Raw genomic sequence first — 27,380 nt, forward strand, 5'->3', positions numbered from 1 at the left:
TATGTAGGGTAAATGTAAAAAAATAAATAAATAAAAAAGTATAGTATAACATAAAACTCGCACACAAAAAAGAATGATAATTCAATGAATGGTGTGTGCATGTGGTAATTCTCTTGTTTTCATTGTCAAAACAGCAAAAAAAAAAAAAATGATTCTGAGAATCTGATTGGGTGAGACAGGAGCCACATCATAGCCAGAGGACATTTGACCTCTATCTCTCTCTGTCTCTTTCTTTCCTTTTCATTTCATGCTCCAGCGTGTGTCCAGGCCCTGCAGTGCATCATGGGAAGTGGCAGAAACAGCTCAAAATCTGAGAGAGCCTGTTAGGCCTTTATGTGTGTGTAAATAAGAGAGCTGAAAGTGTGTTTCTTCAAGGTCTGCATCAGTGTGTGCAAGTCTCTTTGGGCATCACGACAGCCACGCCAGTTGGCCTCAAGTTCAGAGCGATTGGAAGGCTCCAGACGCCTCTACACTGAGAGATAAGCCACAGCTCGAGGAAAAGAGAGCGCCATCACCACCTAAAGCCACAAACACATACTTCAAACATGCATTTTGCTTTCCTGCCTTCAGACATCAACCAAACATACACACACTATAAACTTGGGCAAGAGTTGGGCAGAAGATAGATCAATGGGATTGAATTTAAGTAACTCTTTATGATCAAAGCCTGTTCCTGTGTCCACTGACACAGTCTTCATTTACCCTCAGACATTTCAGAAATCTGCTACATGCTTCCAACAACATGTTTGTCATATTTTCTTTAGTCAAGCCAAGCCTGAATTGTCTACGATTGAAAAAGGGGAGAACTTTCCTACCCCTGTGAATTGGATGTCACATGCTCAGAACATCCTGCTCACTTTGATCTTTCAGCATCCTGTCATGTGTCCCACTTCACACACATTTCAACACCAACAAACACAATACCTTGCTCAAAACCACCTAACCCAGATGCTGAGAGACACAAAGTAACCGCACCTGTACAGAAAACCTGTTGATAATACTGTTAAGACATGGACTGACATTCACTGACCCATTAAACCCTTACTTTAAACAGAACTAGAAAACTGAATTTAGCATTTTCGATAGAAAAGTAATAGCATTTCTCTTCTCAACAAGTCACAATACTTGTGGTATCACGTGCTGAATTTTACACTCACTAGATTTAAAATCTGATCCCATTCACACAAAAGCAGAGTAGGATTTAGATCACTATTCAAAAACAACACATTTCAACTTCCAGCTGGAACTGTTTCAGGCTGGAGATGAGACATAACGATTTTATTCCTCTGGAAAAGCTGGCTTTGATTTTTCCACTGCCCCTGTGTTGCGTATTTGTTTTCTTTGTTTCTCTCAGCGCTTCTCTCGTTTACTTTCACTTCTTATGGACCCGTGGTTGGTCCAGTAGTCTGTCAGTCATCATCAGCGCTGATGTCATCCATCACATCTGTCGCGAATTGAGAAACACCACCTCGAATAAAAGAGAACGCAAGACGTTTCTCTTCCCTACGCGGATTTGTGTTTATATCTTGCACAAATTATCCTGTTGTTATTGATGTAACCCCTTCATTTGAGTGTTGCTTTTGCTTGATTCGAGAGTATATATTCTTCTTGTATTAGTTTCTTTTGTTTTATGTAACAAGAGCTATTTTACAGTGTGCCGACTGTATGTTACTAGTCCATGGGTAAGGATGTCACATGACATACATTGCTTTTCTTTCTTTATTTTCTTAGTTAGGGTTAGAGGCTCTTTATATAAAAGTCAGGCTTATTTTGGTTTTGTTACTTTCTTTTCTTTGGTGTCGTCCACGTCCCCTCTTCCTTTTTGCGATATTGACTGTCTAATAGAAATACTGTCTCCATTGTATACATTCTTTATATTCTTTACATGTTTGTCTTATTTAATTCTTGCCTTTAACCTTTTTTGTACTGAATAAAGGTATTGGCTTTTTGCCCAGTTACTTGGATGGGTGGTTCTTTGTACAGCACATAGATTATATATATTTCTCTTTAATGTAAATTTTAAATGTTAGACCCCTGAACCCCTAGACTATCTCAGGGGTCGTAACACCACACTGTTCCGATGACAGCATCGATCTCTGTTTGTTTAGCCCTTAGAACAAAGCCTGAGTGTCCTTCATCCTGGCTGCCAGCACCTGCGGTTTCTATGCTGCCTCTGTTTACTCATCCTGAGAAATGGACTTCTCTGAATTCCTCACAAATTCCTATGATGCGTGTTCCTGATGACTGGCTTCCCGTAGCTCATTGCCAAGGCTGGTTGGGTTGGTGCAATACTCGGTTGAGAAGTTTAAGGTGGAGAGAACAAAAAAGATACAATTCATATTAAATTCCAAAAGAAAGAAATGCATTTTTATGCTATTTACAATAGATGTCATTTTACTGTGATCATAACAGACAATTAATGGGCTGTTAATACTTTTTTTTAGCATATTACAATGATTTTTGAAGGATCAATGTAATGATGCTGAAAATTCAGCTTTGCCATCACAGAAATAAATAAACATATTAAACTATATTAGAATAATAAAAAAAACAGTTATTTGACTTATCAAAACTATATGATTATCACTGACAAAATTAATCAGCTTTAAGCGAAAATAATGATTAAGATTCTTTTTAAAGATATTATTATAGGATATTGTTATTCCTACCTATAGGAAGTGACAGAATAAAACAATAGACCAATACACAGTCACGTCTGGCTGAGTTTGAAGAATTGTACAAACATGGGCAGAAAAAGGGCTATTACTATCAACCATCGGCAAGGACAGAACAGACTGATTCTTTATTTCCTTTGTTCACCCCTTTTTTCTCATTTTAACAATGCATCCATATTTTAAGAGACAAGGTATGCAATGGCATTAATAAATAAGCAGCTTGCCACTTTTGATGCCTGTTCACAGCCAACGTTTCTGTGTCCTTGCACCCTTGGAACAAATACCCACTTGTTCACAGCTTCTTTCCATTTCCGTTTCGATCTTGTCCCTGCTTTTCTTTACAAATTATATATATATTTTAAAATAGCTGACATGCTCAGTGGTTACAGCCAGGTTGGCGTAGCTGTCACACTGCCTCAGTGCAACCCAGGCGATAACGCTACCACTGCTAGAGTCAGCAGGGCTAAAGCGCAATAGCTCTGACGCTAGGTCACAGACTCGAAGAGATACCCCCCTGAGGGTTGGCAGGTCAGGTGGAAAGAGGGCGACGGTGGGTACCGATCACCTGACAGCGGGGGCACAATGCATCTCGCCCGTCTCACCCTTCAGGGGGTTTTCTTGTCTACCTGTCAGCAAAGATTTGGACCTGTCGCCTGCCATCTCACACCCAGTTTCATACATGACCACTGTTGCACCCCGGGGGACATCAACACTTGTGAGTGCACCATGTAGTACCAAATAAAGGCCAAAACTTAATCAGAACGAGCAGTGGTTTTCAGACATAAAGGGAAATCCACCAAAATCCCCTATTTACATTATGGGGGAAAAACAGGAGGTGAATTTGCTTGTAAAGCACAGACCTGCAGGAAATAGCTGACAGGGGGTAAAATACACAATTTAAATCTTTGAGAGAAAAGGAACGGTTAGGACGAAAGGATGCAACTGAATGTCAGAGTGAAATATGACATCAATTAGCACAGCGTGGCGCGTAATAGGAGTTGAAATGGCAAGCTCTGAGAACAAGAGCGGCTTCGAAGAAGGACGATTATGATAAATGCTGTGGTCTTTAAAGTGCTGACGACATCAACGGTCAGGACGAGAGGCTTGGGGAAGTTTGGTCCCAAAACCAGGGTTGCGCCCTAACACCGTGTCCTAACTATACGCGACGCGATAAAATTCCAGCGACAGCAAGTGTGTCTGTCCACACTAGACGCGACGCGACTGTGAGATGCCACACATTCAGAACAGCGTGTGAGCCTATGGTGTGAGCAGAGTCTCTCTGTGAAAGCGCACTGTTGGCCCACACTCGCATTGAATATGGGTAAGGACATAATCAAATCAAGAAATAACATTATTATTAAAAATCAAAACATTAACAAAATATACTCATTGACTAATTTTGTTATGAAGTACACTCGTATGTTTGCATAGAATTCATTTTGAACGCTATATATGCTTTCAAAATCTGAGGTAAATTATCCGTTAGCTATCGCTTGTGGCACAGTGACCTATTTTTAACTAAAAATAAATAATGTGTACTCATAACCAGTGTATTTTCTTCATTCTGTCAGCCGCGACGTCGCAGAAATAGGAACCGTTTCTAAATTAGAAACTTCGCGTGTCGCCGTCGCGTCTGGTTAGGACAAAAACTCTGATTAACATGGAAAAGATACCTTTTATCGCGTGCCGCGGAGTCGCGCCGCGTGTAGTTAGGACACAGTGTTAATCGCATGCTCTCTGAAAAGGTACTTCTTTGAATTAGTACTATGAATGTGTATAAACATAATCTGGACGTTCTACATTCATCATTTCACTGCCATTCACAAATCCTCTCCAGTGTGGCCTCATGGGATAGCAGAGTATCCATTGGATATGCACCTCAGAATCTCATTGGAAATATTTTTGCCTACTATTTTACATACCATTTTTTTTTTTCGCCTACAATATAGTAGTGATTTCAGATGCACACCTAGCCTTTAAAATAACTTGTTTGGGATGGGATGTGCTGAAGGCGGATTCGTATCACTCAGCGGCACAGAGAATAGAGCTCATTCACACATACTCAGCCTGCCTCTAAAGTGCTTTGCTTTACAAGCAGGCGGGTGACCCTGTTGACCCTTGGCTCCGGTGCTGATATGGGGCCCTCTTTGAAGAACAAGCGCACGTCCCATCCCTCCTTTTTTCATTATCCTCCCGGTTTCAGCTCTGTCAAGTGCGGTACAGCGTGTAAAAAAAACAAAAAAACAACAAGAGCGGGAGAAGCGGGGTGGAATGAGAGCGGCTGGCAACTCTGCGTAATTTAATGAAGCTGAGAGAGAATGTTTACTTCACTCGCTCTGAAAGTCCTTTCACTGTTCTTTATAATTACAGACGAAATAAGCTGCCTCAAATAAGGGATTTCTTTTACTTCAGGCTTATTTTGCTATGCATTAAAAAAGGCGTTCCGCTGTATTATCTTGCAGGACGAAGAACAGAAAGAGAAAGATAATTGAGAGGGACTCGGGGTTAGAGGGACAAGAGGCAAAAGCAAATGAAAAATAGTGATTGAATGAATAAGTAAATAAATGAGATGCTATTTTATGTCAATACATGCATGTGGATTTTTTTGTATGCACAGTATATATGTGTGTATTTGTGTGCATTTAGGACACCGTTACATTTATGCATATGACAGATGGTTTTATCCAAAGCGACTTACACTGAATTTCAAGGTACATAAGTTATTGATAAGGACCACTGTTGGCACATCATTGTGTTCAGCAGTGAAAGGGGCTCTGTATTTGGTCGTAGCGTGTCTTACTCTCATCAAAGGAATGCAACCATCCAACACACATACTCAGACAAGGCAACAGGACCTTAAGACAGGGAGCGAAATGAATGAAATGACTAGAAAAAAAAGATTTGTTCATTTTGATGAATGACATTCAATGATCCGAGTCAGTAAAATGATCCGAACTTCCCACTAGTTAAGACAGCTCAAACATGCATTTTAATCGGGTACTAGTCTTAAGCCTTGTCTGTGAAACCGGGGCATTAAAAAAGGCAGCAATCCAAAACATATGCTGGACTTTTCAGCCAGGTGCTTATTCATTTTGAAATAAAACTTTAGAATAAAACTCGGCGTTTAAGTGCATGTCACGATGTTCAACACCAAACCCAAAGGAAATGAGACAGGAAGCTGGCATGAAGTCAACCGTGAGGCCTGACACTACACTGAGAGGAAGCATTAGGAGACACTGTGAGATGAAGGAGCCTCCCTGGCCTGAACCTGTCTGAGTCGACTCACTCGCTGAAGAGCAGATGAGAGATGGGAGCTGTCATGGGCTGACATGGGCAGCGTGTTGTTCTGTGTGTTTTTGGGGAGGGGGGCAGTCTAGGGCTTTCACTCTCTCTGCTGTGATGGTAAATTTGGAGCGCTTTTTAGAAGTGTGCAGAAGGGTTTTGATCTGCCAGATCTTTGGGCCCTACACAAGTCCCGTCTGCCGAGTCGTCCTGTGAAATGGAGATGTGTGAGCGAATGCCCCTCACTCTGTTATTGCTAAGGTTTGAAAGTGTGCTCTGTCAGAACAAAGCCTATACAAGTATTTATAGCATGGAATATTGAAATGAGTGAAAGCAACACATACCCAACTTACAACAATATGCATAATGCACTGTACGCTGCATGGATCATGAACACACAACTGTTCAATCAGGGACATTACAAACATGCCAAGCCCCAAATTAACTAAAATAACCATCTCATGAGTTGGTAACCACTCTGACCAATTCATTCAGTGAAGGATTTGTTAGACTGATTATCTTCTGAATTTGTAAATCTTTTTGAATAATTCATTAAAGAACCTGTACATAATGCTCATGTGGAAGGACAATCAAATTCAGTTTCAAGCAAACCTACAAAGTCTGAATGTGAAAACAGCTAACAATAATTACTAAAGTCATGGTGTTGTGAAAAGATGGCAGTCTGAAGGGTTTAAGAAGGTGAGCACAGTGGGAGTACTGGACTTCCTGGCCTGGAAGTCTCTGGACGAACTCCATATAGCCCAGATGAAGGCAGCTGGATGCCCGGGCTGAGGCCCAGGGAGAGCTCGCTCCAGCTTCATCCTCTACCCATCACAGAGCTAGAGAATCCAGATGGACTCCGGCAAGGGAAATCAGTGCTTCATCTGCTTTGGACGCAACTAGAAAAACCTCTGTCGTAAACAGCGCCCCACGGGAAGTCAGACATTGCAGAATCGTCCAAACTCTGGTTGCATTTCACTAGGACATTGAGGACATGCATTCTCTATTAAGTTTGACATAAAATGCTCTAAATTTATTGAAAAAGCAAGGACATGTTCACTTTTTCAACCGGAGTGACATATTTACCAGAGTTTATGAGCAAGACAAGGTGACTCTGACTCAAGTGATAACTTGAGTCAGAGCCACTCTGGAATCCGTACTGAAAAGCTGTAAAGAACAGACAGAGCGCTAGACAAAGAGAATGAGAACATGTAAGTGGAACATCATGAGATTGTAAGGACTCCTCAATACAGAAGATATGTTTGTTTTACAAAAGAAACTTGAAGTTGTTTTTCTGACATTCTTTTATGCAGGTGGAGCGCCAGTAAGAAGACAAAACACATGCTGTGCTGTACATGCCCTTACAACCCATGATGGCTCACACTTTTACACTTTCTGTTTAGCCTGCTGTGACAGCTGCTAGATGATTTTATGACTTTTTTTTCCAGAACGCTATTTTTAATGAGAAAATAACTGACTGGTAATGACTTATTAAGTGTCCCAGAGAAGTAGTCACATCCCAGAAACTCTGAATGCACAATATTAAAGCCAATATGATAAGCCAATAATTATTTTAATGATAGGGACATTCTTATAAATCTAATCTATAAAACTTGTCTCTAAGAGGTAGCCTACAAACCATGACATAACCACTTAGAGTAATAGGAAAAACAGAGAATGGAAAATTGTCTTTTTGTCAACGACAATTAAAACACAAAATAAAAAACATAACGTTCTAGACTTGTAGTCAAGACCGCCTAAACAGAGACCAAGACTAGAGGGTATCGAGACCAAGATCAAGTCGAGACCGGAAGAGAAATTAAATATAATGCGGTTTTCATTAAAATAACATGTAATAAGTTTTGTCCCAATCTCTTTCTTCATCTTCAAACTACCCACCGCACTCAATATGAGGATTATTAAAATCTCCGCGAGTCAGCCGAACACGACGCGCCTGCAGCTGACAGGGTAAAATTAAAAAAACACACGCAACAAACTTTGGCCGATTAATTTACCTAGAAAGTACTTTACGACAAAAAAAGCGAACAAACGCTGTCACCAATTACATTGCCAGAGACATGAACATAATCGGTTGCATTATCGAACATTTTGTCGTTGTGGATATTGTATATTGTATTGCTAAAGGTCTCAGACAGCGAGACCTAGACAAGGCCGAGAGGCCCGAGACAAGACCGAGACCACGTAAAAAAGACCGGTTTTGAGGCATACATCACTACAAAGTGGTATTAAAGGGTGAAATCTTTGACATAATATATCCCTTCATGTTTGTACTATGGGATCTAAATCTAAAAAGTTGGCCAATGTAATACTGTCTACAATGATTTCCAGTTGTTTATTCAAGCATAATGGCTGAGCAAATCTCATGCTAATTACTAACTGTAATACATCCACACCAGGGCTCCAGACTGCGACCAAATGGTCGCATTTTGCGACCAAAAATTGAGAGTGTGCGACTGAATTTTACATCCAGTCCCACATCTGCAACCAGTAAATTTGTCACACGTTAAACGCATGGTAAAGCGTGGAAGAGGCGCGTCAATGAATCCGTGACAAGAATAGCGCGCGTAAACGTTTGTGGGAAGGAGACGGAAACAAATATCACAAACTGATGTGCGTCTGAGCAATCAGCGATCTATCGACTCTTTAGTCGTTACCTAGCAACGAATGCAAACAAAATGAAAGTGGAACGAAAATACGCCACTCATGTATGATTAGGACCGTGCAGCTGCAGCAGCGATCCGAACCATTGACAAAATAAAGCCCCGAACTTGCCAGTCGCGGGCCAATCTCGCTCACGCAACACTGTTACTAGGAGAGCCAGTGAAGAAATCAATTGAATTCGCCTGAGAATTAATAACATTAACACCACGAGATCCAGTGAGAAACACTCCGATTCGGCGCAGAGTTCTGTTATAAACCATATCAGATCAAACAGCGCTGACGTGGAAACCAGGAAAAACACTTATAGAAGGCTTTCAGTCCACAAATCAGCCTAAAAGAACCATGAATTTAGGCAAGTTAACTCTTACCATAAATATGATAATGTGTAAGTAGCCTACTACACATCCTTTCCCAGCACTTCAATAATATCATATATAAATGTTTTATTTTTTTGTATTTTTTATGTGATTACCATACCAACACATTTTTTGTTCATCCATAAAGATTGTCCTTAAACGAACAATTTTAAGATGTTGGAAAACTCTTATTTAAACACTTAAAATAATAATAATAATACCATTGTAAACAGTAGGATGTTTATTGGCTATTTTCACTCCATATATTTTCACTACTTTTATTAATTAATATTAAGACATTATAAATGATAAAAACTAAAGTTAATTTCATCTACACCCTAAATTAAGCTTAGTGATTTATTGTTAGCCCCAGTGCTACCAGATTTTTTTTTTTTTTTTTTTTTAGAACTGTGAGTTTTCATTTGAGGTGATGCTGCCCTCAACTTTGGGTCTGGAGCCCTGTGAAGTTAAAATAAAACAGCATATCATAATGTTAAGTCTATTTATTATTAAAGAATTTGTCAGTATTACAGTTATTTTGTGGGAAATTTGAATAATTGCATTGCAAGCTTATTTAAGGTGTGCCCCTAAATTTTTTGCCTGTGCTCCTAAAATTTTCAGTCAGGGGCAACAGCGCTCCTAGTAAAAAAAGTTAGTCTGGAGCCCTGCACACCTTAGCACACATCTGACCACGAGGAGATCGGGCTATTATGAGAACAGTTTCAAAATAGAGACAGGGAGTATCTGAGAAGAGGATACACATCATTCCTGAGTTGTGGGGTGAGCTTTCCCACCCAACAAAGTGAAGAGTTGGCATAGCATTCACCGGTTCAAGAGTTCAACTGTGTAAAATTCAGTCCTGGGAACCTCCATCTCATGCTACAGCGGGCACAGTTGCAAAGTTCCCTAGCAATTTAATCCTGTCTGGCTGAACAGGAGGGTTTCGAGGATCAGCAAAGCTTGGGGAAACACGTCAAACGTCATTCAAGTTAAATTTATGACTAAGAGGGACAAACCGTGACAATCACTTGGAGTCATGGGAAAATCGGAGAATGGAAAATTGTCTTTTTCCCACCCTCCTTGCTCACCCTGCTATTAATTTCTATAGTCCTTAACTAAGTGAGGCATTTGCTAACTGTGTAAGATGACACAGTCTTTTATGTGAGCCCTCGGAGGCCAGGTAGTATCTGCGGATTCTTCGTTTCTCTCTCTCTTTCTCTGTCAGGACTCTCCCACCAGAAACACACCAGGCAGGAAACTTCAAAGGAGTCCCTCACACTCGCTAGGAGCACAACTTCAAAGCTTGGACTTGTTACTCACTGCAAATATGTGTGTTCAGCTAAAGCTCACCCAAGATAACAGCCCCAAATACACTGTGGCAATTTCATACTGGATTCAGGCACCACTGCAACCTGAGAATTGACTTCTGCGGTATAATTAAAAGCTAGTGTTTGGGACGGGGGAGGAAATCGTTTCAAATATACAGTCTCCTCTGAGCTGTATCCTCATTGAAATGCACCTGGAGAACTTTGCGTTACTGCTGAATGCTCCTGGAGAACTAAAGATTCAAGGCAGTCTTAGGCTCTTAGTGCAAAAACACCCGGTATTTACATTCATACAGGGATCACACTGAATTGGACAGCTCTAAAGTATTCAAGTGAGACAGACCACCTGAAACACATTCATCTAAAGTTCAATGAATACAATTAACTTGATTATAATGACTATTCTTCTCAAAACATCATGTTTGCATTGATATTCAAATTCAAGTTGTATTATTTCACTGATTTTCATCATATAAAGTGAATCATAACATGACAAAAAAAAATCCAGGGATATTTATATTTTAATTGGCTGATATAAAGGGCTATAATTTTTTTCAAGCAATGGATAATATTATAAATCTATTCTACTTTGTTTATAAAAATGTTTTGAAGGAAAACAAGAAATGAAAATGTTTCAGCTTTCCAAAACGTTCTTAAAGGGTAAAATCTTTGCTATTAATATATTATTATCCTATATCTAGTTCTTGATGACCAAAATCTTAGCATTTGTGAAAACAATTAAATATTCATTATTGGATGCTAAATATTCAATAACTGATATAAAAAAATAAAAATGTGCTGATTTTAAGTAATATAATATTATACATAAAAATAGTGAGCAGACTTATTTTATCAGCATTCAGTAATACACTGAAATAGTAAGCAATGTGTGAAGTCAAAAAAAAAAGGACTCTCCCCTCTATTAAATTTTATCATAAGCGGTCACTAGACATATTTAAAAAGCATGTTAAAGTCAACATGGAAGAGCTTTCAGATTCAGAGCATATTTTTCTATATAAAACAGAATATTCAATGAGAAAAAAAAAATACAGGGTGGGTCTTGATTTTATCCAGCGGGAGTTAATCAAATTGTGAAGAATGACAATGGAGCCCAAAAAGGAAGGTCGCAGAAACATAAATCATTCACAACATGACCAGGATTATATATCAAAATAAATACTGTTGGGTGAATTATGATTTCATTTTAGCTTATACCAAGAGTAAAATGTGCCAAACGGACACAATCAAAGGACGTGTCGACTTTTCTCCTTGTCGTGTCTTGGTAACAGAGCAGTGTGAAAAGGTGTTTTGGCATGAAAATAAGCATAGCAGATATTTCTGACTCCAGCACGCCAGCACCTCTTTGTTCCCTTTTCTCTCCGATCCCAGAAAAAAAAAAAAAAAAAACACAGACGTGCGACGCGCAGCACAATTTACACATCCACATCAGTGCACACAACAGGGGCAAACACAGGCACACTGCTTAAACAGGCAGCGCTTTTCACCCCTCTGGGTGTGTGTGTGGGTTGGAAGGGTGTGGGGTAGAAAACATACACATATGATTACACAGATGTTCATCACAATCATCACACAAACATCACAAACATCACATTTACACAGAGCGAGTGTGCGTGTGTGTGCTTAACAGGGGAAGGTTTCTCAAGAGAGCTTTAACACCTTGATGTGCTGGGTTTACAGTCTACCACCTCATTACAAAAAACAATCTCAGCCTCGACACACCGCCCTCTGCGCCACGATCGACACACTGTGTGAAATTTTTAGCTCTTTCATCGCCTTCTTAAAATACTTAAAACGTTTCATTTTCAAACCATCCACACCTTTTAATGGCAGCTGACATACTGCACCGCAGAGAACAGAGGTTACGCATCCAAATAAAACTCACATTCTCACCTTCTGAGGATCCATTTTCTGTATTGTTTCCATCATCACAGATAATAAATATAGATTACAGAAGTATTGCATTTTCTCAAAATAAATGTGAGGGGTTCTTGCCCAGCATTGCTATGAAGGTTGCTAAGGTTCACTGACTTTGTGTGCTACTAAGTGCTACACTAGTGTTCTTTAGGTGGTTGCTAGTTCAAAAGTGATGAAAACAATGTAATTTTATTTGTTTTTGCAATTTTACTTCTACAAATCTATGATGTAAAAAAAAATTACCAAGCATTTTTGAAATGACCAAGCAGTTAGAATCTTTCATTTTGCATAAAACTTTTAATGTAATATTGAAAACATTAACAAACAGCATGCAAACCAGCTCATCACGCTCTTATAAATGATATATTAATCTACAGGATCTTGAATTATTCATCATTGTTTATGAGAGTAATGAAAGATTCTGGAAAAAGCACTTACGGAAGGAAAATTGTGTGAAATGAATGGCAATGACAAATGTTATCTCTTTCTTGGCTTGCTCCTGTCACAATCTTTTTGCCAGGAAACTACACAACTACGTCTCCTTGCAAAGTAAGTCAATGGATGAGAGGAAAGGTAATAGACTTTGTTAGATGTATCATCTGCATGTGTTTAGGTCCTGTCAGTTTAAATATTCAAGAGAACCATACGAGCACAAGAAGATGCGAAACAGAACTCAATTTGGATTTCGTGCGTTGTTTTCTGTGTGCATAAACAGAGCAGCACAGACTGCACGCAAACACCGAATTCACTTTACTTCTGTGTGTATTTGTTCTTGAACTGACACACAATGTCAAAATGCCTCTCTCAGCAAGTATCTTCGTAAACACAGTCGCTAATTGAGAAAGGAAACGGATACATATCATTATATTGGATTCGTGCATTCTGTCTTAAAGTGACAGGAGCCTAATATCCCTGCTCCTGTCTGTCATTATAAAATAAAATACAAAGAAAAAATCTCTTATTTGCACTCGCCTTCAAAATACTAGAATGATTCATTCTTTCCAAACACAGCCTAGCTATTCAAGTCATCTGGTTAAATTGTTTTCATATCACATATATATTTAGCAGTAACATAACAGTTTTGTTTTTTTTTTCAAATATTGTGCAGCCCAACTGCAGAACTACTAAAAGACATACAGATAAGGAAATGACCCCACAGCTTCTAAAAGAGACATGTGTTTCAGATTTCCCCTGCAGGAAGGGTGACCCATTGCATCAGACACCCACAGTCCCCTTCCCTCCAGAAGCTCGGAGCCAGAGGTCAGTGACGGGTGGCCTCCAAACAGACAGTGAACATGTGGAGAGCCTCCAGTAACTTTCCAGATACTGCACTCTCTGCCCATCATGGAATACACAGACCTACTTCTATAAGTCTTGCATTTAATGCACTCCTCTAACACAACAAATAAAAATAAAAAAATAATAATATATAAATAAAGGCAATAAAAAGTGAAAAATAAATAAATAAATAAGAGCCCACGTGATGGACAACTCAAAGGTGAATCCACTGTATTATTGACAAGAAACACTCAGACAATGATAAAAAACATTAATGCAAGGCTCAACAATAGAAACGTTTTACGAATTTATGAAGTTATTAAATCTTTTCTAGCTTGTTTAAAGTTTGAAAAATATGAATATTTATAGCATGAAACAAAAAAATGTGATGGGGCAATGCAATGAAAATATTGCCAGACCAAGTCAAAATTTTTCGAATACTGTCTTGACTGGGCATTCCAATCATCAGTTTTTTGACTAGTGCTAAAAAACGCTCTGTATGACAAAGATTACAACAAAAGGAATGCATAATTATTGGAAGTGTTACGTAAAAATTAGGGCTGTCAAACGATTAATCGTGATTAATCGCATCCAAAATAAAAGTTTGTGTTTACATAATATATGTGGGTGCACCAGCACCTATAATTCTTTTGTATATATATAAAAACACACACATGCATGTATATTTAAGAAAAAAATATTATTTATATAAAATATTTATATTTATATTTAATATAAATTATATATAAATCTATATACAGTGTATACATGAAAATATTTCTTAAATATCTACAAGGTTGTGTGTGTATTTATATATATAAAATAATTATACACAGTGCCCCGACATAAATTATAAAAACACAAACTTTTATTTTGGATGCGATTAATCACGATTAATCGTTTCACAGCCCTAGTAGAAGTGAAACGCCAAAAATTCACATGCTCAAATTGTCTGCTGACCGACCGTGAGTTCTATCTCCTGTGACTGCTTTCCTTCTCTCTCCCTCTCACTTTATCAGGGTTACGAAAGAAAACCTGCTGGTCCAGTCACAGAGTTAAAGGCTTTAGAGAAGCTGCGCTACGCTATTTAGCCTATAGCTTGGGCAACACAAAAGGTAGATAGGTCACGGGAAACTCCTATGAAGCTGAGTAGGAAAGAACCTTTCCTGATATTCTAAGCAAGCGAGGAAGACGGTTAAAACTTCACACACTCTATGCTCATTAACAGGACCTTCTGTTTAACTGAGTTTCCTCTGCCTGTTCATAAATCAACAAACACTCCACAAGCTGCAGCTGAAGCCTTAATACCCTGTGTGGTGAACAGGCATCTTAAATAGCCTATAAGACTCACACAAAACAGACCCCTGTAGACACATCCATTAATCTTTGAAATCGCATCTGCTCGGAGCAAAATATGTGCATACATGTTTCCAGCGACAGGGTGGTGGTGCCCGACCTGGAACCAAGTTTTCAAAGCAACAAATCAGAAGCAATTTTATTCGCTATAATTTCTGACCAGGATGTGGTCAATCAAAGATTGCAATTAATTACTTTGGATCAGATTTTGGATCATTACTTTACTTACAGAATCAGCTCCTTTTTATTGGAAAAAAGAGCCACAGAATCTGCTGACATAAAGCCACTTAAATTGAGACTCAATGCTGTTGGTCTTCAGTGCTTTGTTTTAACCAGTAAGCTGGAGCATGTTGTTTAAGATAATAAAAAATACATGAGATCAAACATTTAATAATTAATTCGTTCTGCTAAGGTGCTGGATTGTGAAATGATGTAACTACAGCATCAAATAGAGAAATTAGGCAGCCGAAAGTAGCAAGACGGCATGGTGTAGTTAGTTAGCCTTTGGTTACGTTTCTGTTGCGCGATATTTGCCTGTGGATACGGAAATGACTTGTGGACGTGTTGCCCTCATTTCTGGAGGAGCTTCTGGTTCTGACTGTCGTTTGGACTCGGCGTTGAATCTGACATGGCTCAGGGCAACACAATGCAGCTTTCATGTTTCAAATCTGGCTCCGCGGGACGTGCCAGAGAATGGGTGCACATAAAATGTTAGCATGCTGGCATAATGTTCTGGTTAGGGCACCTCTTCCTGTCTGTGCTGTGCTGGGCAGATTTCATGAGCTGATGGTATAGCGGGACGCTGTTGTTAGCACTCCATTATGGAGAGATGATGGGAGAAACATCTGTTCTGTGAAAGAAACAGAGACTTCTTCCAAAGTGGCTTTAAAGTTTTAAGCTGTGTGGTTTTGTAAAAGCACACAACCCCACTTAAAGGGATAGTTCACCCAAAAATGAATACTCTTTTGGCGCAAGTCGACTTGCGTAAGGCTGTCTGCCGGAAGCTAGTTATTTTAGTCGATAAAGTTTTAAATATGGATATTTTTCTTACATGAGCCCATCGCTTCACTTCAGAAGACCTTTATTAACCCCTTGGACCCGTTTCAAGCACTTTTATCACGGATAGATGCGCTTTGATGGACTTAAAATATACCCGTTGACACCCATTACAACGCTTGGAAGAGCCAGGACATTTTTTAATAAAACTCTGATTGTATTGGTCTGAAAAAAGAATGACATATACACATAGGATGGCTTAAATGTGGGTAAATCATGGGCTAATTTTCCTTTTTGGGTGAACTATCCCTTTAAAAAGTAAAAATATGATCAACCAAATCAGATAAAGAATCAGGATTCACGGACATATGGAGAGAGAACAAAGGCTAAGTCAGACACTAAAAATTAAATGAAAATTTTTAACACTAGAAGAAAAAAATGGTTTACAAGAAAAAGTATTATGAATTGACTATCAACATCCTAAACGGAAACTAAAATCTAACTGTAACTAGGTTAAATTTAAATTCTGTTTCAAGAAGCTCAATTATGAGTAAAGAACAGAGTACCATCAATAATCAATCATCACATGACCCCATTCATGACCAGGATCTGCTTTGCAGACATCAAATCTAACTACTCAACATTTGGGATCTGAATCTCTCTTACTTTACAGATCAAGACCAGTTTCAAAGCAAAATGCCAGGATCTGTCCTACAAGGAAGCCAACAGACATGTTCATTAAAGTTTTCACCTGATGGGAATGTTAAGTGGTAAATTACTCAAACCTGTCTTCCCAGGCAGTGAAGATGGTTTCAGCTTCTGTAATCGGTCCTAATCGACCCGCTCTGAACGGGATTTGAAATGGGGTCTCCCGCGTGAAAGGCGAGTGCCTCTTGAGACCAGAGGAATTAGGTTTACATGCGCAGTTCTTACTTGCCTACGTCCGTTACACTTCTAAAAGCACTGAACTACCAGCCCTCAGAGCCTGAAATGTGATAAAACAGAGTAAGGCAGTCTCCCAAATCATTACCCTGAGAAAACATTCATTGTTCACGCACATTTATTGTTTTGAATGAAGCTTGAAATAAAATGCTTTGCCTTCTAAAATCGCTCATTTGGATGCTACTTGCGTTTTATGCTAAGAAATTAAACCAGATATCAAACATTTCTGTTTAGTTATCTTCTTCTCAATCTGCTAGAATGGCAAAAAAACAACAAACGAATCCAAGGAATACAAAAAACTGTATGCAATCAATAGGTCGCCCCTTAAATCCTGCATGAGCCTTTATTATCCTCCTACAAAGTATTTTTTTTTACTAAGATTCATGTAGTCAACTTTATATCCATTTCACAAACTTGTCATATGAAATTGAATAAATTACTATATGCCTTTTGAGTCACACCTCAACAAGTGAGCAATAATTCTTGAAAACTATACCCATGGGGCCGAGCATCAGTGCTGTAGGGTGTGTGTTTATTTCACGAGACTAGTCAATTTGCAGACATCTCCGGGACAGACTCCAATTGAATGCAAAATCTTAAACTGTGTTTGTTTGTTGATTTTCTGCCGCGTACAGACCTAATAAATCATTGCGTATGTGCTTAATTGATTTCTGCATCTTTTAAATCTTTAAACGATTCCCTCTTTCTGCAAGTTTATTTTTGCTCTTTGAAGTTGGCATTTCAAAAGAGGGAGCTGCAAAGCAATATGCAAATGGTGATCTAGGACTGAGCCACAGCCCCGTATGAAATCGACAGGAACACGAGAGCTTTTCGACTGCGTGATTGGTTACATAATATTGATTTCCCATCATAGTTCATTGGCTCATGAACGTTCCAACACATGTTGATGTGTTCGCCACATCAAAATGATCGGTCTGCTCAGCACCTACAGCTACACGCTCCCACTAGCTTTGCTCCAAGAGCACAAGCCAGGAACAGCTGGTGTCGGACTCCTGGAGACTGGAGTGTGCACGCGTGTGGCGCAGGTGTTCCTCCAGTTGTGGGCTAAAAGCCTCGCAGGCCCAGGTGTTTATTCACAACATGCTGCATATTTGGGTCACAGTACTGGGACAGAAAGAAAGAGAGGAATACAGATCGGGATAATTCTTTGCCACCAGCTCTCAAGACCAAATGCAACCCAAGCTTGAACATATTTAATAATCTAATTAAGTCTCCATGTACTTAAAGTGACAGTTCATCCAAAAATTTACATTTTGTCATTCTCATCTATCCATTTATTCTCCAAACCGCTTGTCGTCTGTATAGGTTGCGGGTCTCATTAGTTACCCCCTTATTTCTGTCCAGTCTGAGAGGAACATTTTAAATGAATAACAGCTTAATTCAGAGAATAATGACAGAATTTTAATTTTGGAGTGAACTATGCCTTTAACAATGTATGTAATGGGTCCTTTTTCCTTGGGTTGCATTCAGCTTGTGTTCTAACGGTGACATCAGACAGTTGCCAAGATTCAGCAGACGCAGGCAAACTGTAGAAAGAAGAGAGAGAGAGAGGGAGAGAGAGAGAGACAGATGCTCACTGCAAACAGAGTTCACATAATTACTGTGTGTCAGGGCTTTGGAGAGCTCTCATTTTCCACCGTACAAAGGAAGAGAATACAGGAAGAAAACATGCTGATCCCACAAAGTGTATCGAAATGCTTGGCACACAAACCGGTCGGATACAATTTTCATGTTAATGGCTCTAACTGTCAAATGACTTTAACAAAGTATCTGCACACATTTTAAATTAACTTTATGCTATGGAATAACAAAGATTGTTTCTAGACTGAGGGCAGACTCAGATTGAGTAAACAACAATTCTCTCGGCTGAACCCCTCTGACTTAAAATGTTATAAATACTCACTAAAGCTCTAAAAAAACCCACTACCATTTCAATGAACATAATAAATGTCACAAGTCCTTCACATTGTTATTGCAAATAATTAAAGCTAAATTAATCATTTTAATAATATCAGAAAAATTCCCTATAACATTTTTAATTTTATACACGTTTTAATCATTTTGTTAAAATTTCATTTCATTTCATTTATTACGTTTTTATTTATTTCACTTCTTTTTTTATTTATATTATTTTATTTTATGATCTCACAAACCACCAGTTAGTAAACGTCTCGGTTACTAATGTAACACTCGTTCCCTGAAGGATGGAATAGGAGACGTTATATAGACGTGACGTCGAACGTGAGCGACTGATAGGGAACCATGGTCTAAATAAAAGTGGTAAAAAAACAAAAAAGCTGCACTACTCTCAGGTGGACAATCACAATGGCAAACATCGCACCTTATATTTTCAAGGACTATTACACAATGATAAGCAGTGTGCAATTCTTTCCAGTGGCTGCACTTTCCACACAAAAGGGAACAGTTCGTCCTCATTGATCTCTTAATGGAAGAGTGTTCAGCTAGATTGAAAGAAGAATCAAAACATCTCATTGGTAGAAGCCCCCAGTTTACTGATATCAGTTCAATCAGCCGAAACTCCGATCGTCAGCTTTGATAAATAAATATGTGACTGAAATCCCACAGTGGAAGGTTTAAATTGAATGCACTTGAAAAGCAATTTCTTTTGCCGTGAAAGTGAGGGATTTCCGAAAGGGAGGGAAGAAAGGGGAGTGACAGCGTTCTTCTCCAGGAATTAAAATAAATCCAAGTCAGCGTGACCAATTTAACAATTAAGATCAAAAACTGAGGCTGAAACAGGAGCCCCGTGTGGCTGAGGCTTGGTGCAGTTTACCACAGGGCGAGAGGACCGGGGTTTCTGACGACCTTGCCCTAATTCATCATTAAAAAACACCATAGCTCTGGGCCACTGTACATATCCTGTCAATAAATTATAACACAATGGACAGGCGGCCTGCCATGCTGGCGTGAAGCTCAATTAACTCTGAGGACAGGGTACAGAACGAGAGATCAAAACAGAAACAAACAACAAGCAGAGAAACTGAGCAATATGGAGTACAATATACAGAGAACAGCTGTATTTGTATTAAGCATTGACAAAGATTAATACTATAGCATATGTATTGCTCACTGTTAGTGCAAGTTAGTTAATGCATAACAAATTTTAAAAAATTAACCTTTATTATAAAGTGTTATCAAACTAACATATTAAAAAAATGGAAGCGAAAGAAAGTATTTGATAAACATACTGTGAGGAGAGCATTCGCTCAATATCATCTAATTTTTGACGGAGACATTTAACAGCTTTTTTATGAAGTCTTCATGTACAGTATAATTACTTATTTAAAAATGTTTATGCTACTATATATATTCACACATTTAATAAAAAATACAAATATAATATTCATGTAGTCAACTCAATATCCATTTCACAAACTTGTCATGTGAAATTGAATAAATTATGACTTTTTGAGTCACACTTCAACAAATATATACATAAAAATTATATAAGAAATGATGTAAAGCTACTTGTAGCATGCATACCACCCATCCTTAACAAAAAATACTCTTTTGTCCTTCAGTAGCAGACTTGACAAAACGGGTGATCTCACACGCCAAAAACCACATAAACATATGGGTGCAACAGAACAGCACTCAAAATACACACAAATCCTCCTTTCTCACCAGCCCTGTTCAGCCCTCAGTAACACTGATTCAGACTGACCCAGACAGCTCTCCGGGGCTTCATTTACAACCAAAAAAGATCATTCTGTAAAGCTTTGGCTTCGTCACAATAGTATATCCTGCAGCGGTCTCTGAACTTCTCACACACACACTTGCAACAGCATGAATTTAAAGGCACAATTAAAATCGCTTCGTCTCAAACAACCGCCCATCACCCCGTGCACAATGTGTGATCTTCAGAATAACTCAGCGCAGGGTGAAATCTCCTGTGCACATTGCTATAATAGTCCCTATCTCTAGAGCAGGGGATCATGCTCAGGTCCTAAGGCTAACCACAGCAGATGGGGAAAGGACTAATTGTACAAACCAAAGGAACGGGTGAGAAACGGGTGGTCTGAGATGCCTCTGAGCATTTGAATTCCTTCTGCTGGTTGAATGTGTCACTGAAGGGCGCAGGGGACAAGAAGATTCCAAAAAGAAAACTTTATGATCTGATGACAGGTGATTAATGAAATATTTAAAGAGTTATATTTAGTTAAAAGGTGTCTGGCAGGGGAGGAGAGTAGGTCATTGTTCTCTCGTGGATTTATTGTCAGTGCATAAGTGATGTAGAAGTAATTAATGGACCACTACGGATAAACAAACCTCCTCAAACTGACAGCATGCCTAAGTGAGCATCTTGTCAGATGACTAATGAGTGACATCTCTAATCACCTGCCCAGGGCGGCCATCACAACCATCTGCAACGTTCACGTTTCTCATTCTAAATATCACATATAATAACAACAACACTCCATATCATATTGTTTATTGTTCCAATACTTTGTCATGGGCTTATTACAGGAACAATCCCACTGGAGTAACCTGGGGTTAAGTGCTTTTCAAGGGTGAGGGTTCATGGCTCAATTCTTGAGCACCAAATTAACAACATGCCATTTACCAGCCATCTCTGGTTCACACTACTCTGCAAGATTCACATTTCAAATTTCATTCACATTTCATTTCTATTTCAATGTAAATGATGCTCTTCAACTTTTATATTCATTAATCCTGAAAAATAAATGTAACGTTTCCATAAAAATATTAAGCAGAAATATTTCATAAGAAATGTTTTGGCCAGCATATTCTAATCATTTCAGGATTATGCGACACTGAAGACTGGATGCTGAAAAATATGCATTGTAATGCATACATACATACATAGACGTTTTATTTTAAATGATAATGATATTTTACAATATTATTTTTCCTGTATTTTTTTAGCAGATAAATACAGCCTTTGTGAGCATAAGACACATTTAGCCTATATATATATATAAATACATTTTATGTATTATATGTATTTATGTTGTTTATGCGACTTTGAGAGCCTGAGCTAGTGTGTGTAAGAGGCGATACTCAGAACAAATCAAGTGCACGTAGGAGACAAAAGGACAAGCTTCCCCTAATTACATAAAATGGGTCTTGAGCCAAAGAGAAGCCACAAAACTCCACTGCCTCAGAGCAGTGAATATACAAGGTCACCGATCTATGCCCTTGCACTTTGCTGGCCCCTTTTTGATTTGCTTTTATTGACATGCATGAGGTGACCGAGGGTGAAAATGTCTAATGGAAGCCGGATGGAAACTGATGGTTGAGGTTCATTATTAATGCACAGTCATTAGACAACAGCCAGCATTCACAATAACTTGCAGTGGCAAAGTGGCTGAACATCATTCATTTTCAACTGAGAGATACTGATTTCTGGAAACATTAGAGAAACAATAGTAGTAGCAGTAACCTGACAACAAGGTTGCCATCCATAACATATATGTTATACCATGAAAATATGCTCTTCCAGAGTTTTTTCCCAATGTCTATAAGTTTATCTACACATAAATCACAAACATCAATCGTCGTCATATTTTAAAAATGAAGGAAACTTGAACCCTTCCCTATATAAATTGCCCCTATAAATGAAAGCTTTAGCATAAATTCTGCCGGGAAGACTCGATTGTTACATCACTTATTACCTTCTCATATCCAATCGTGTTCTAATACTTGTGGTATAAATGTGCTATAATTGTGGATGGTCCCTTACCATAACTCAGAGGGGGTCGGCTGCACCCTTACCTTTGTCTTCAGGCAGGAATGCAGAGTCCGGACCCTCAGATTGCGGGCCTACGCCAAAGTATTATTCTGTTACAGTATTATTCTCCTGAGTCTTTCTGGTAGAAAAGGAAATTAAATGGAACGTTGGAATTAAGTTTAAAGAACAAGAACAAGCAAAATGTTCATACTGCATGTAGTATTTGTAGTGGGCCATGACACAAAAATGGCCACTGTGGTTAAACCAAGTAAAAAAAATTATTAAAAAAAGCTTAATGCATAGAGGTAATTACTTATGGTCAACCAACCAATTTTACAATTGTTGGACCACTTGCGATAGAATGACCCAGATGCTATGGTGTAAATTTGCAATAACTTACTTGAGAAAAGTTATCTAATTTAGTACACTCAAAGTACACTCCAACTGTCACTAGTAATTTTTTTCAAACATGCACCAATCATTCACCCTTGCTTCCTCTTTTTGACCCACCACGGCTCTAGACAAGACAAGCTCCTCAAGCAGACTCTAGTGTTCAAAGACAGAAAAAAGTTGTTCTTCGTGAGGCTTTTTTAAACTTTCATGAGTGTATGGATTCTTTAAGGCCGGAAAAAAGAAGAAAGCGTACAGCACGCAAACCATTATCAGTGTTTACCAAGCCAATGAAGGCACCACAGGGATGGTCTTTATAAGGATTAGAAAGCTGCCCCGCGGTCCCGACAGTGTGCGCTGCATAGTAATGCTAATGCTAATTGTGCAGGACAAACTGTTAAGCCTCTCTGCTCTATGAGTGACTTCTTGATTAAATGGCAAGTGACATTGGGGTGACTCAACCATACTGGTATCTCTCATCCAGTACTGCTGTTATACAAATGTGACAGGCCAATATTACAGATATTCTGAAGGCATATAGTGTTTCTGGTAGAGTATGATGCTAGTGCCAAAGTCATGGGTTCGATTACAAGGAAACTGGATAGATAAAATTGTCATCACAAACATACAAAGAAATTGCAAAAGAATCAAGAACCGAGAAAAAAGAATAACAAATATACTGATACAGGACAGCCCTCATTTTGATGTGGATGCTAATATCTTGCTTTTGCAAAGATGCTGGCAACAAGAACAAATAAATTATTATTTACAATTCAATCCAAATTACAACAAAAGGAAAATCTCAACTGGAAAATGCCTGGCATCAAGTCTGCAACTATCCAACTGTGCAGTTGTTACCTGGAGAAGCAACATTTTGAGTCAGATATCAAAGACTACAGGGACTATGAGTGAGTATGTCTTCACTCTGTTAACACAGATGGGACTTTCTCATCCAAACTTTGCACATAAACGGGACAAAACAAACAGTGCCGTCCCAAAAGAACTCAAACGGACTGTGTTAGCAAGCATGAGGCTTCACAATGGATTCAAAAATAATTGTCTCCCAGAAGACCCTGCATTGGCTTGACTTCACCATACAAGTGCTTGGAGAGAGAAAGTCCTTCAAACTGCCTCCGAAAATGAAACAAAAAGCTCTTCTACTGCCAACAGGACTGTGTTTCCATTGTGATGAATTCTCACAGAAGAGTACAGAGGACACTTCACTGTGTTGTAGTGTTTTAAAGAGAGGGCAGTGTTGAAATGACAGAGAGTCTAAAACAAAACCTGGATATAAGAAATGCAGCCCAGACAGTATTTTTGTCAGTGAAATGACAAAATGGTTAGAGCATGCCAAAAATATAACCATTGTAATCCCACAAACACAAAACAAATGACTCTTATGAAACATTTTTTAGTGAATCAAAAATATGCAAATAGCTCTAATAGACAAATTACCAGTTAAGTCAGTCTGGAACACTGTGAAATGGACCATATAACTAAAAAATAGTAAAATAAATAATATTTTAATCAAATTGAAATCTACTTAATAGCTTGTGAATCTGAATCAAATAAAATGTGTGAATTACAGGACAGGACTGCTACAATGAAGAAATAAGTGAGAATGATCAAATGAGATCACTAAATTATCTTAAAAAAATAAAAAATTTAATACACAATTTACAAAAATAAAGTTCTATATCATCGCTGTTATAACCGCCCTTTTGGAACCTTTATTTTTAAGAGTGTAGTTTTTCCAGAAAAAATATCTATATCCTCATGTATACAAGAAATAAAATAACTCTTATAAATAAGACTTTGGTCATAGTGCCCACCCATATAGTCTAGACATATGTTAGGCAAATGATCCATAGATTCTTAAGTGTATAGGAAAAACCTCTTGTTTAATTTAAAAAAGCCACATGTCTTCTGTTCACTGTTGATGATAGAGCTACGCTCTGATCCTTAAATTATAAATTATCCTGTAGCTAATTCTCCAATTAGTAAATGCGAGATCATTACAACAGACAAGACATTCCTCCAAGGATTTGGAAAACTTTACAGAAATGTACATATTTTCTCTGTTCCCTACACATGGCACCATTTTTTTTTCAGAGGAGCACGTTCAGTAAACTTTTCAAGAGGCATATTCATCCGATCTCACTTTGTCAAACAATCACAGAGATGACCTCAATCAGAATCGCAAACAACCCCAATGGTGTACTCAGGTGATGGACTAGGACCTTTGCTTGCAAAAACAAACATTTATATCCCCCAACGTCAACTACACATCTGCCCCAGCAAAGGTATTTGAGACCACATGTGCTGTCTGGTGACTTCCAGGTGAATAAATATCACTAATTACCCCAAACAAACATTGAATAAAGGTTTGCTTTTAGAGCTCTGATTAGTGAAATCAGACCTGAATGACATCAACCCCTTAAGCTAAGCTCTTAGTCATAATTAGAAGACTTTCTCCATAACATTTGTTCACTTGAACCCAGTTACTTCATACAAAGTGATCTCATTTGAGTTCAGCCAACATGTCCTAATGAATCTGTTTCACAATAATTCAAGCTGAGTTCTGAGATAGGCCTACCATTACAATAACACCACATTCAGCATCCCATCAAGTAAAACTCATAATGACGCATTCCTTTGAATATTGTACGTATGCCTGCCTACTGGATGTGGGATTTTTCAGTGAAGCTGTGAGGCGCAGTGAAAAGCAAATAACCTCCTTAAAGATAGAAATATTGATGGTCCAGGACGATGTGCTCTGCTTCATGGACATGGTCGAGCTCAATTTTCAAATCGAATGCACATTTAAAGGAATTACAGTTCACCAAAAATGCTATGTGTGTCATTGGGCTACTAAAAAGACACGTTAGGCAGAAAGACAATCTCAGTCACCATTAACTTTCATTGTATGAAAAAGGTGCAATGAAAGTTAATGGTGACTGAAGTCTCACATGTTATTTTGTGTGAAGAGAAAACAGGTTATGAACAGCATTGTGCTAATTAAATGATAACATAATTTGCATTTTGGGGTGCGCTATCCGTTTAAATAACACACATTAACTCATAAACTGTGAATTTATAAACATACCTCTCATGTTGTGGATTTTAACCATGACCTCGGCTGTTGACATCAAACGATGCGCCAAGTACACGCGTCCCAAGTCTCTTTCTATCTGAACCGGTGAGTGTCCGTCCGAAACCACCTCGAACCACTTCTTCTCGAACCTCTGGTCCGGTACCGTAAAGATCAAGTCTCCGACTTTCACATCTTCGGACACTGTAACGGTGTAGGATACTGCTTCAGAAACGGCTCTTGGCTTCCTAACTCGGCTTTTAACATCGGTAAGAATCTCTATTCTGTCAGCTGTTACGTTAAAAAGTCGTGTATTGTCGTTTTTATCAAGTATCTCTATTTTAACCGCCACTTCTTCGGCTATTTGATTGCAGCGCGGCAAGCGCGCGATCAACGTATAGCTAGATTTGGACTTTACGTCAAAAGTTTTGGTGGTTTTTAAAACGAATCCTGTGTTGTCCACATATTCAAGAGAGAAATCCGACGAGTTCTCCCCTGTCAGAACTGTTTTAAGTCCAGGCAAGTTTGATTTTTTGCATGTGTCTTCCAGAGGAAAAAGAAACCCAGCGACAACAGTTCCAGGCGGTGCGTTTTCCTCAGTTTGTCCATAAAATTCAGTCGAATGCACAAACGGAATGGCAATCAAAGTAATTAAAAAACATGCAGTAGAAAATCTGAAGAAAGTCGGATTCCGTAAGTGCGCCCTCATTATTCCATCAATTTTGCAACTCTGTCCTTAAAATCTGACTTTTATCCCTTATGCATCAATAACATGCTACAAATGTAGCCCAAGCCACCATTAAATAAGATAAAATAGCTTTTTGCACACTATCTACGGTTTAAGTTTGCTATACAATATGTCAGTGTTTTGAGTGTTGCTCCTCGACCGGCATCATTTAACCACGCTCTCACACATTCCCACATCCACTAATACACAGCATCTCCATGTGGTACCCAGGGCCCCGCCTTCAAAATGTGGGCCAATCACAGTGATGAAGGGGTCGGCCTGGAGGTATAGACCCTCCCACTAAATTTAAATAGATATGCAGCTTTCAAAAGTAAGGTTTTCAAGGATGCAGTTTAAATTGTTGAAAATTGATGGGTCTTCCTTCAGTTTCAGATGGTTTTTATAACGACATTACTATTCAGAAGTTTTGGGTCTATAGCCTATATTTTTAAAGAAATTAATACTTTTATTCAACAACACATTAAATAGATCAAAAGTGAAGACTTATACATAGGCCTATGTTAGATTTTTTTTTCAAATAGGACTAAATACAGTATAGGCTACTTTCTATTCATCACAGAATCCTGGAAAAAAAAGTCATGTTTTTTTGA

General features: G+C 38.6%; 1 protein-coding gene across 1 annotated transcript in view; it reads right to left on the minus strand.

Annotated features, from left to right (window-relative positions):
* The window catches only part of LOC120462290 (neural-cadherin), a 111,682-nt gene extending 84,733 nt beyond the window's left edge, over window positions 1–26,949 (minus strand). The window contains exon 1 of the mRNA XM_039650877.2: window positions 26,058–26,949. Within this exon, the coding sequence (XP_039506811.2) occupies window positions 26,058–26,751 (694 nt within the window). The 5' untranslated portion in view covers window positions 26,752–26,949. The remainder of the gene's footprint in view (window positions 1–26,057) is intronic.
* Between the last annotated feature and the right edge of the window lie 431 nt (window positions 26,950–27,380).

The sequence above is a fragment of the Pimephales promelas genome, chromosome 12, assembly GCF_988280905.1.
Source record: "Pimephales promelas chromosome 12, fPimPro1.hap1.1, whole genome shotgun sequence".
In the NCBI taxonomy this organism is placed as follows: domain Eukaryota; kingdom Metazoa; phylum Chordata; class Actinopteri; order Cypriniformes; family Leuciscidae; genus Pimephales; species Pimephales promelas.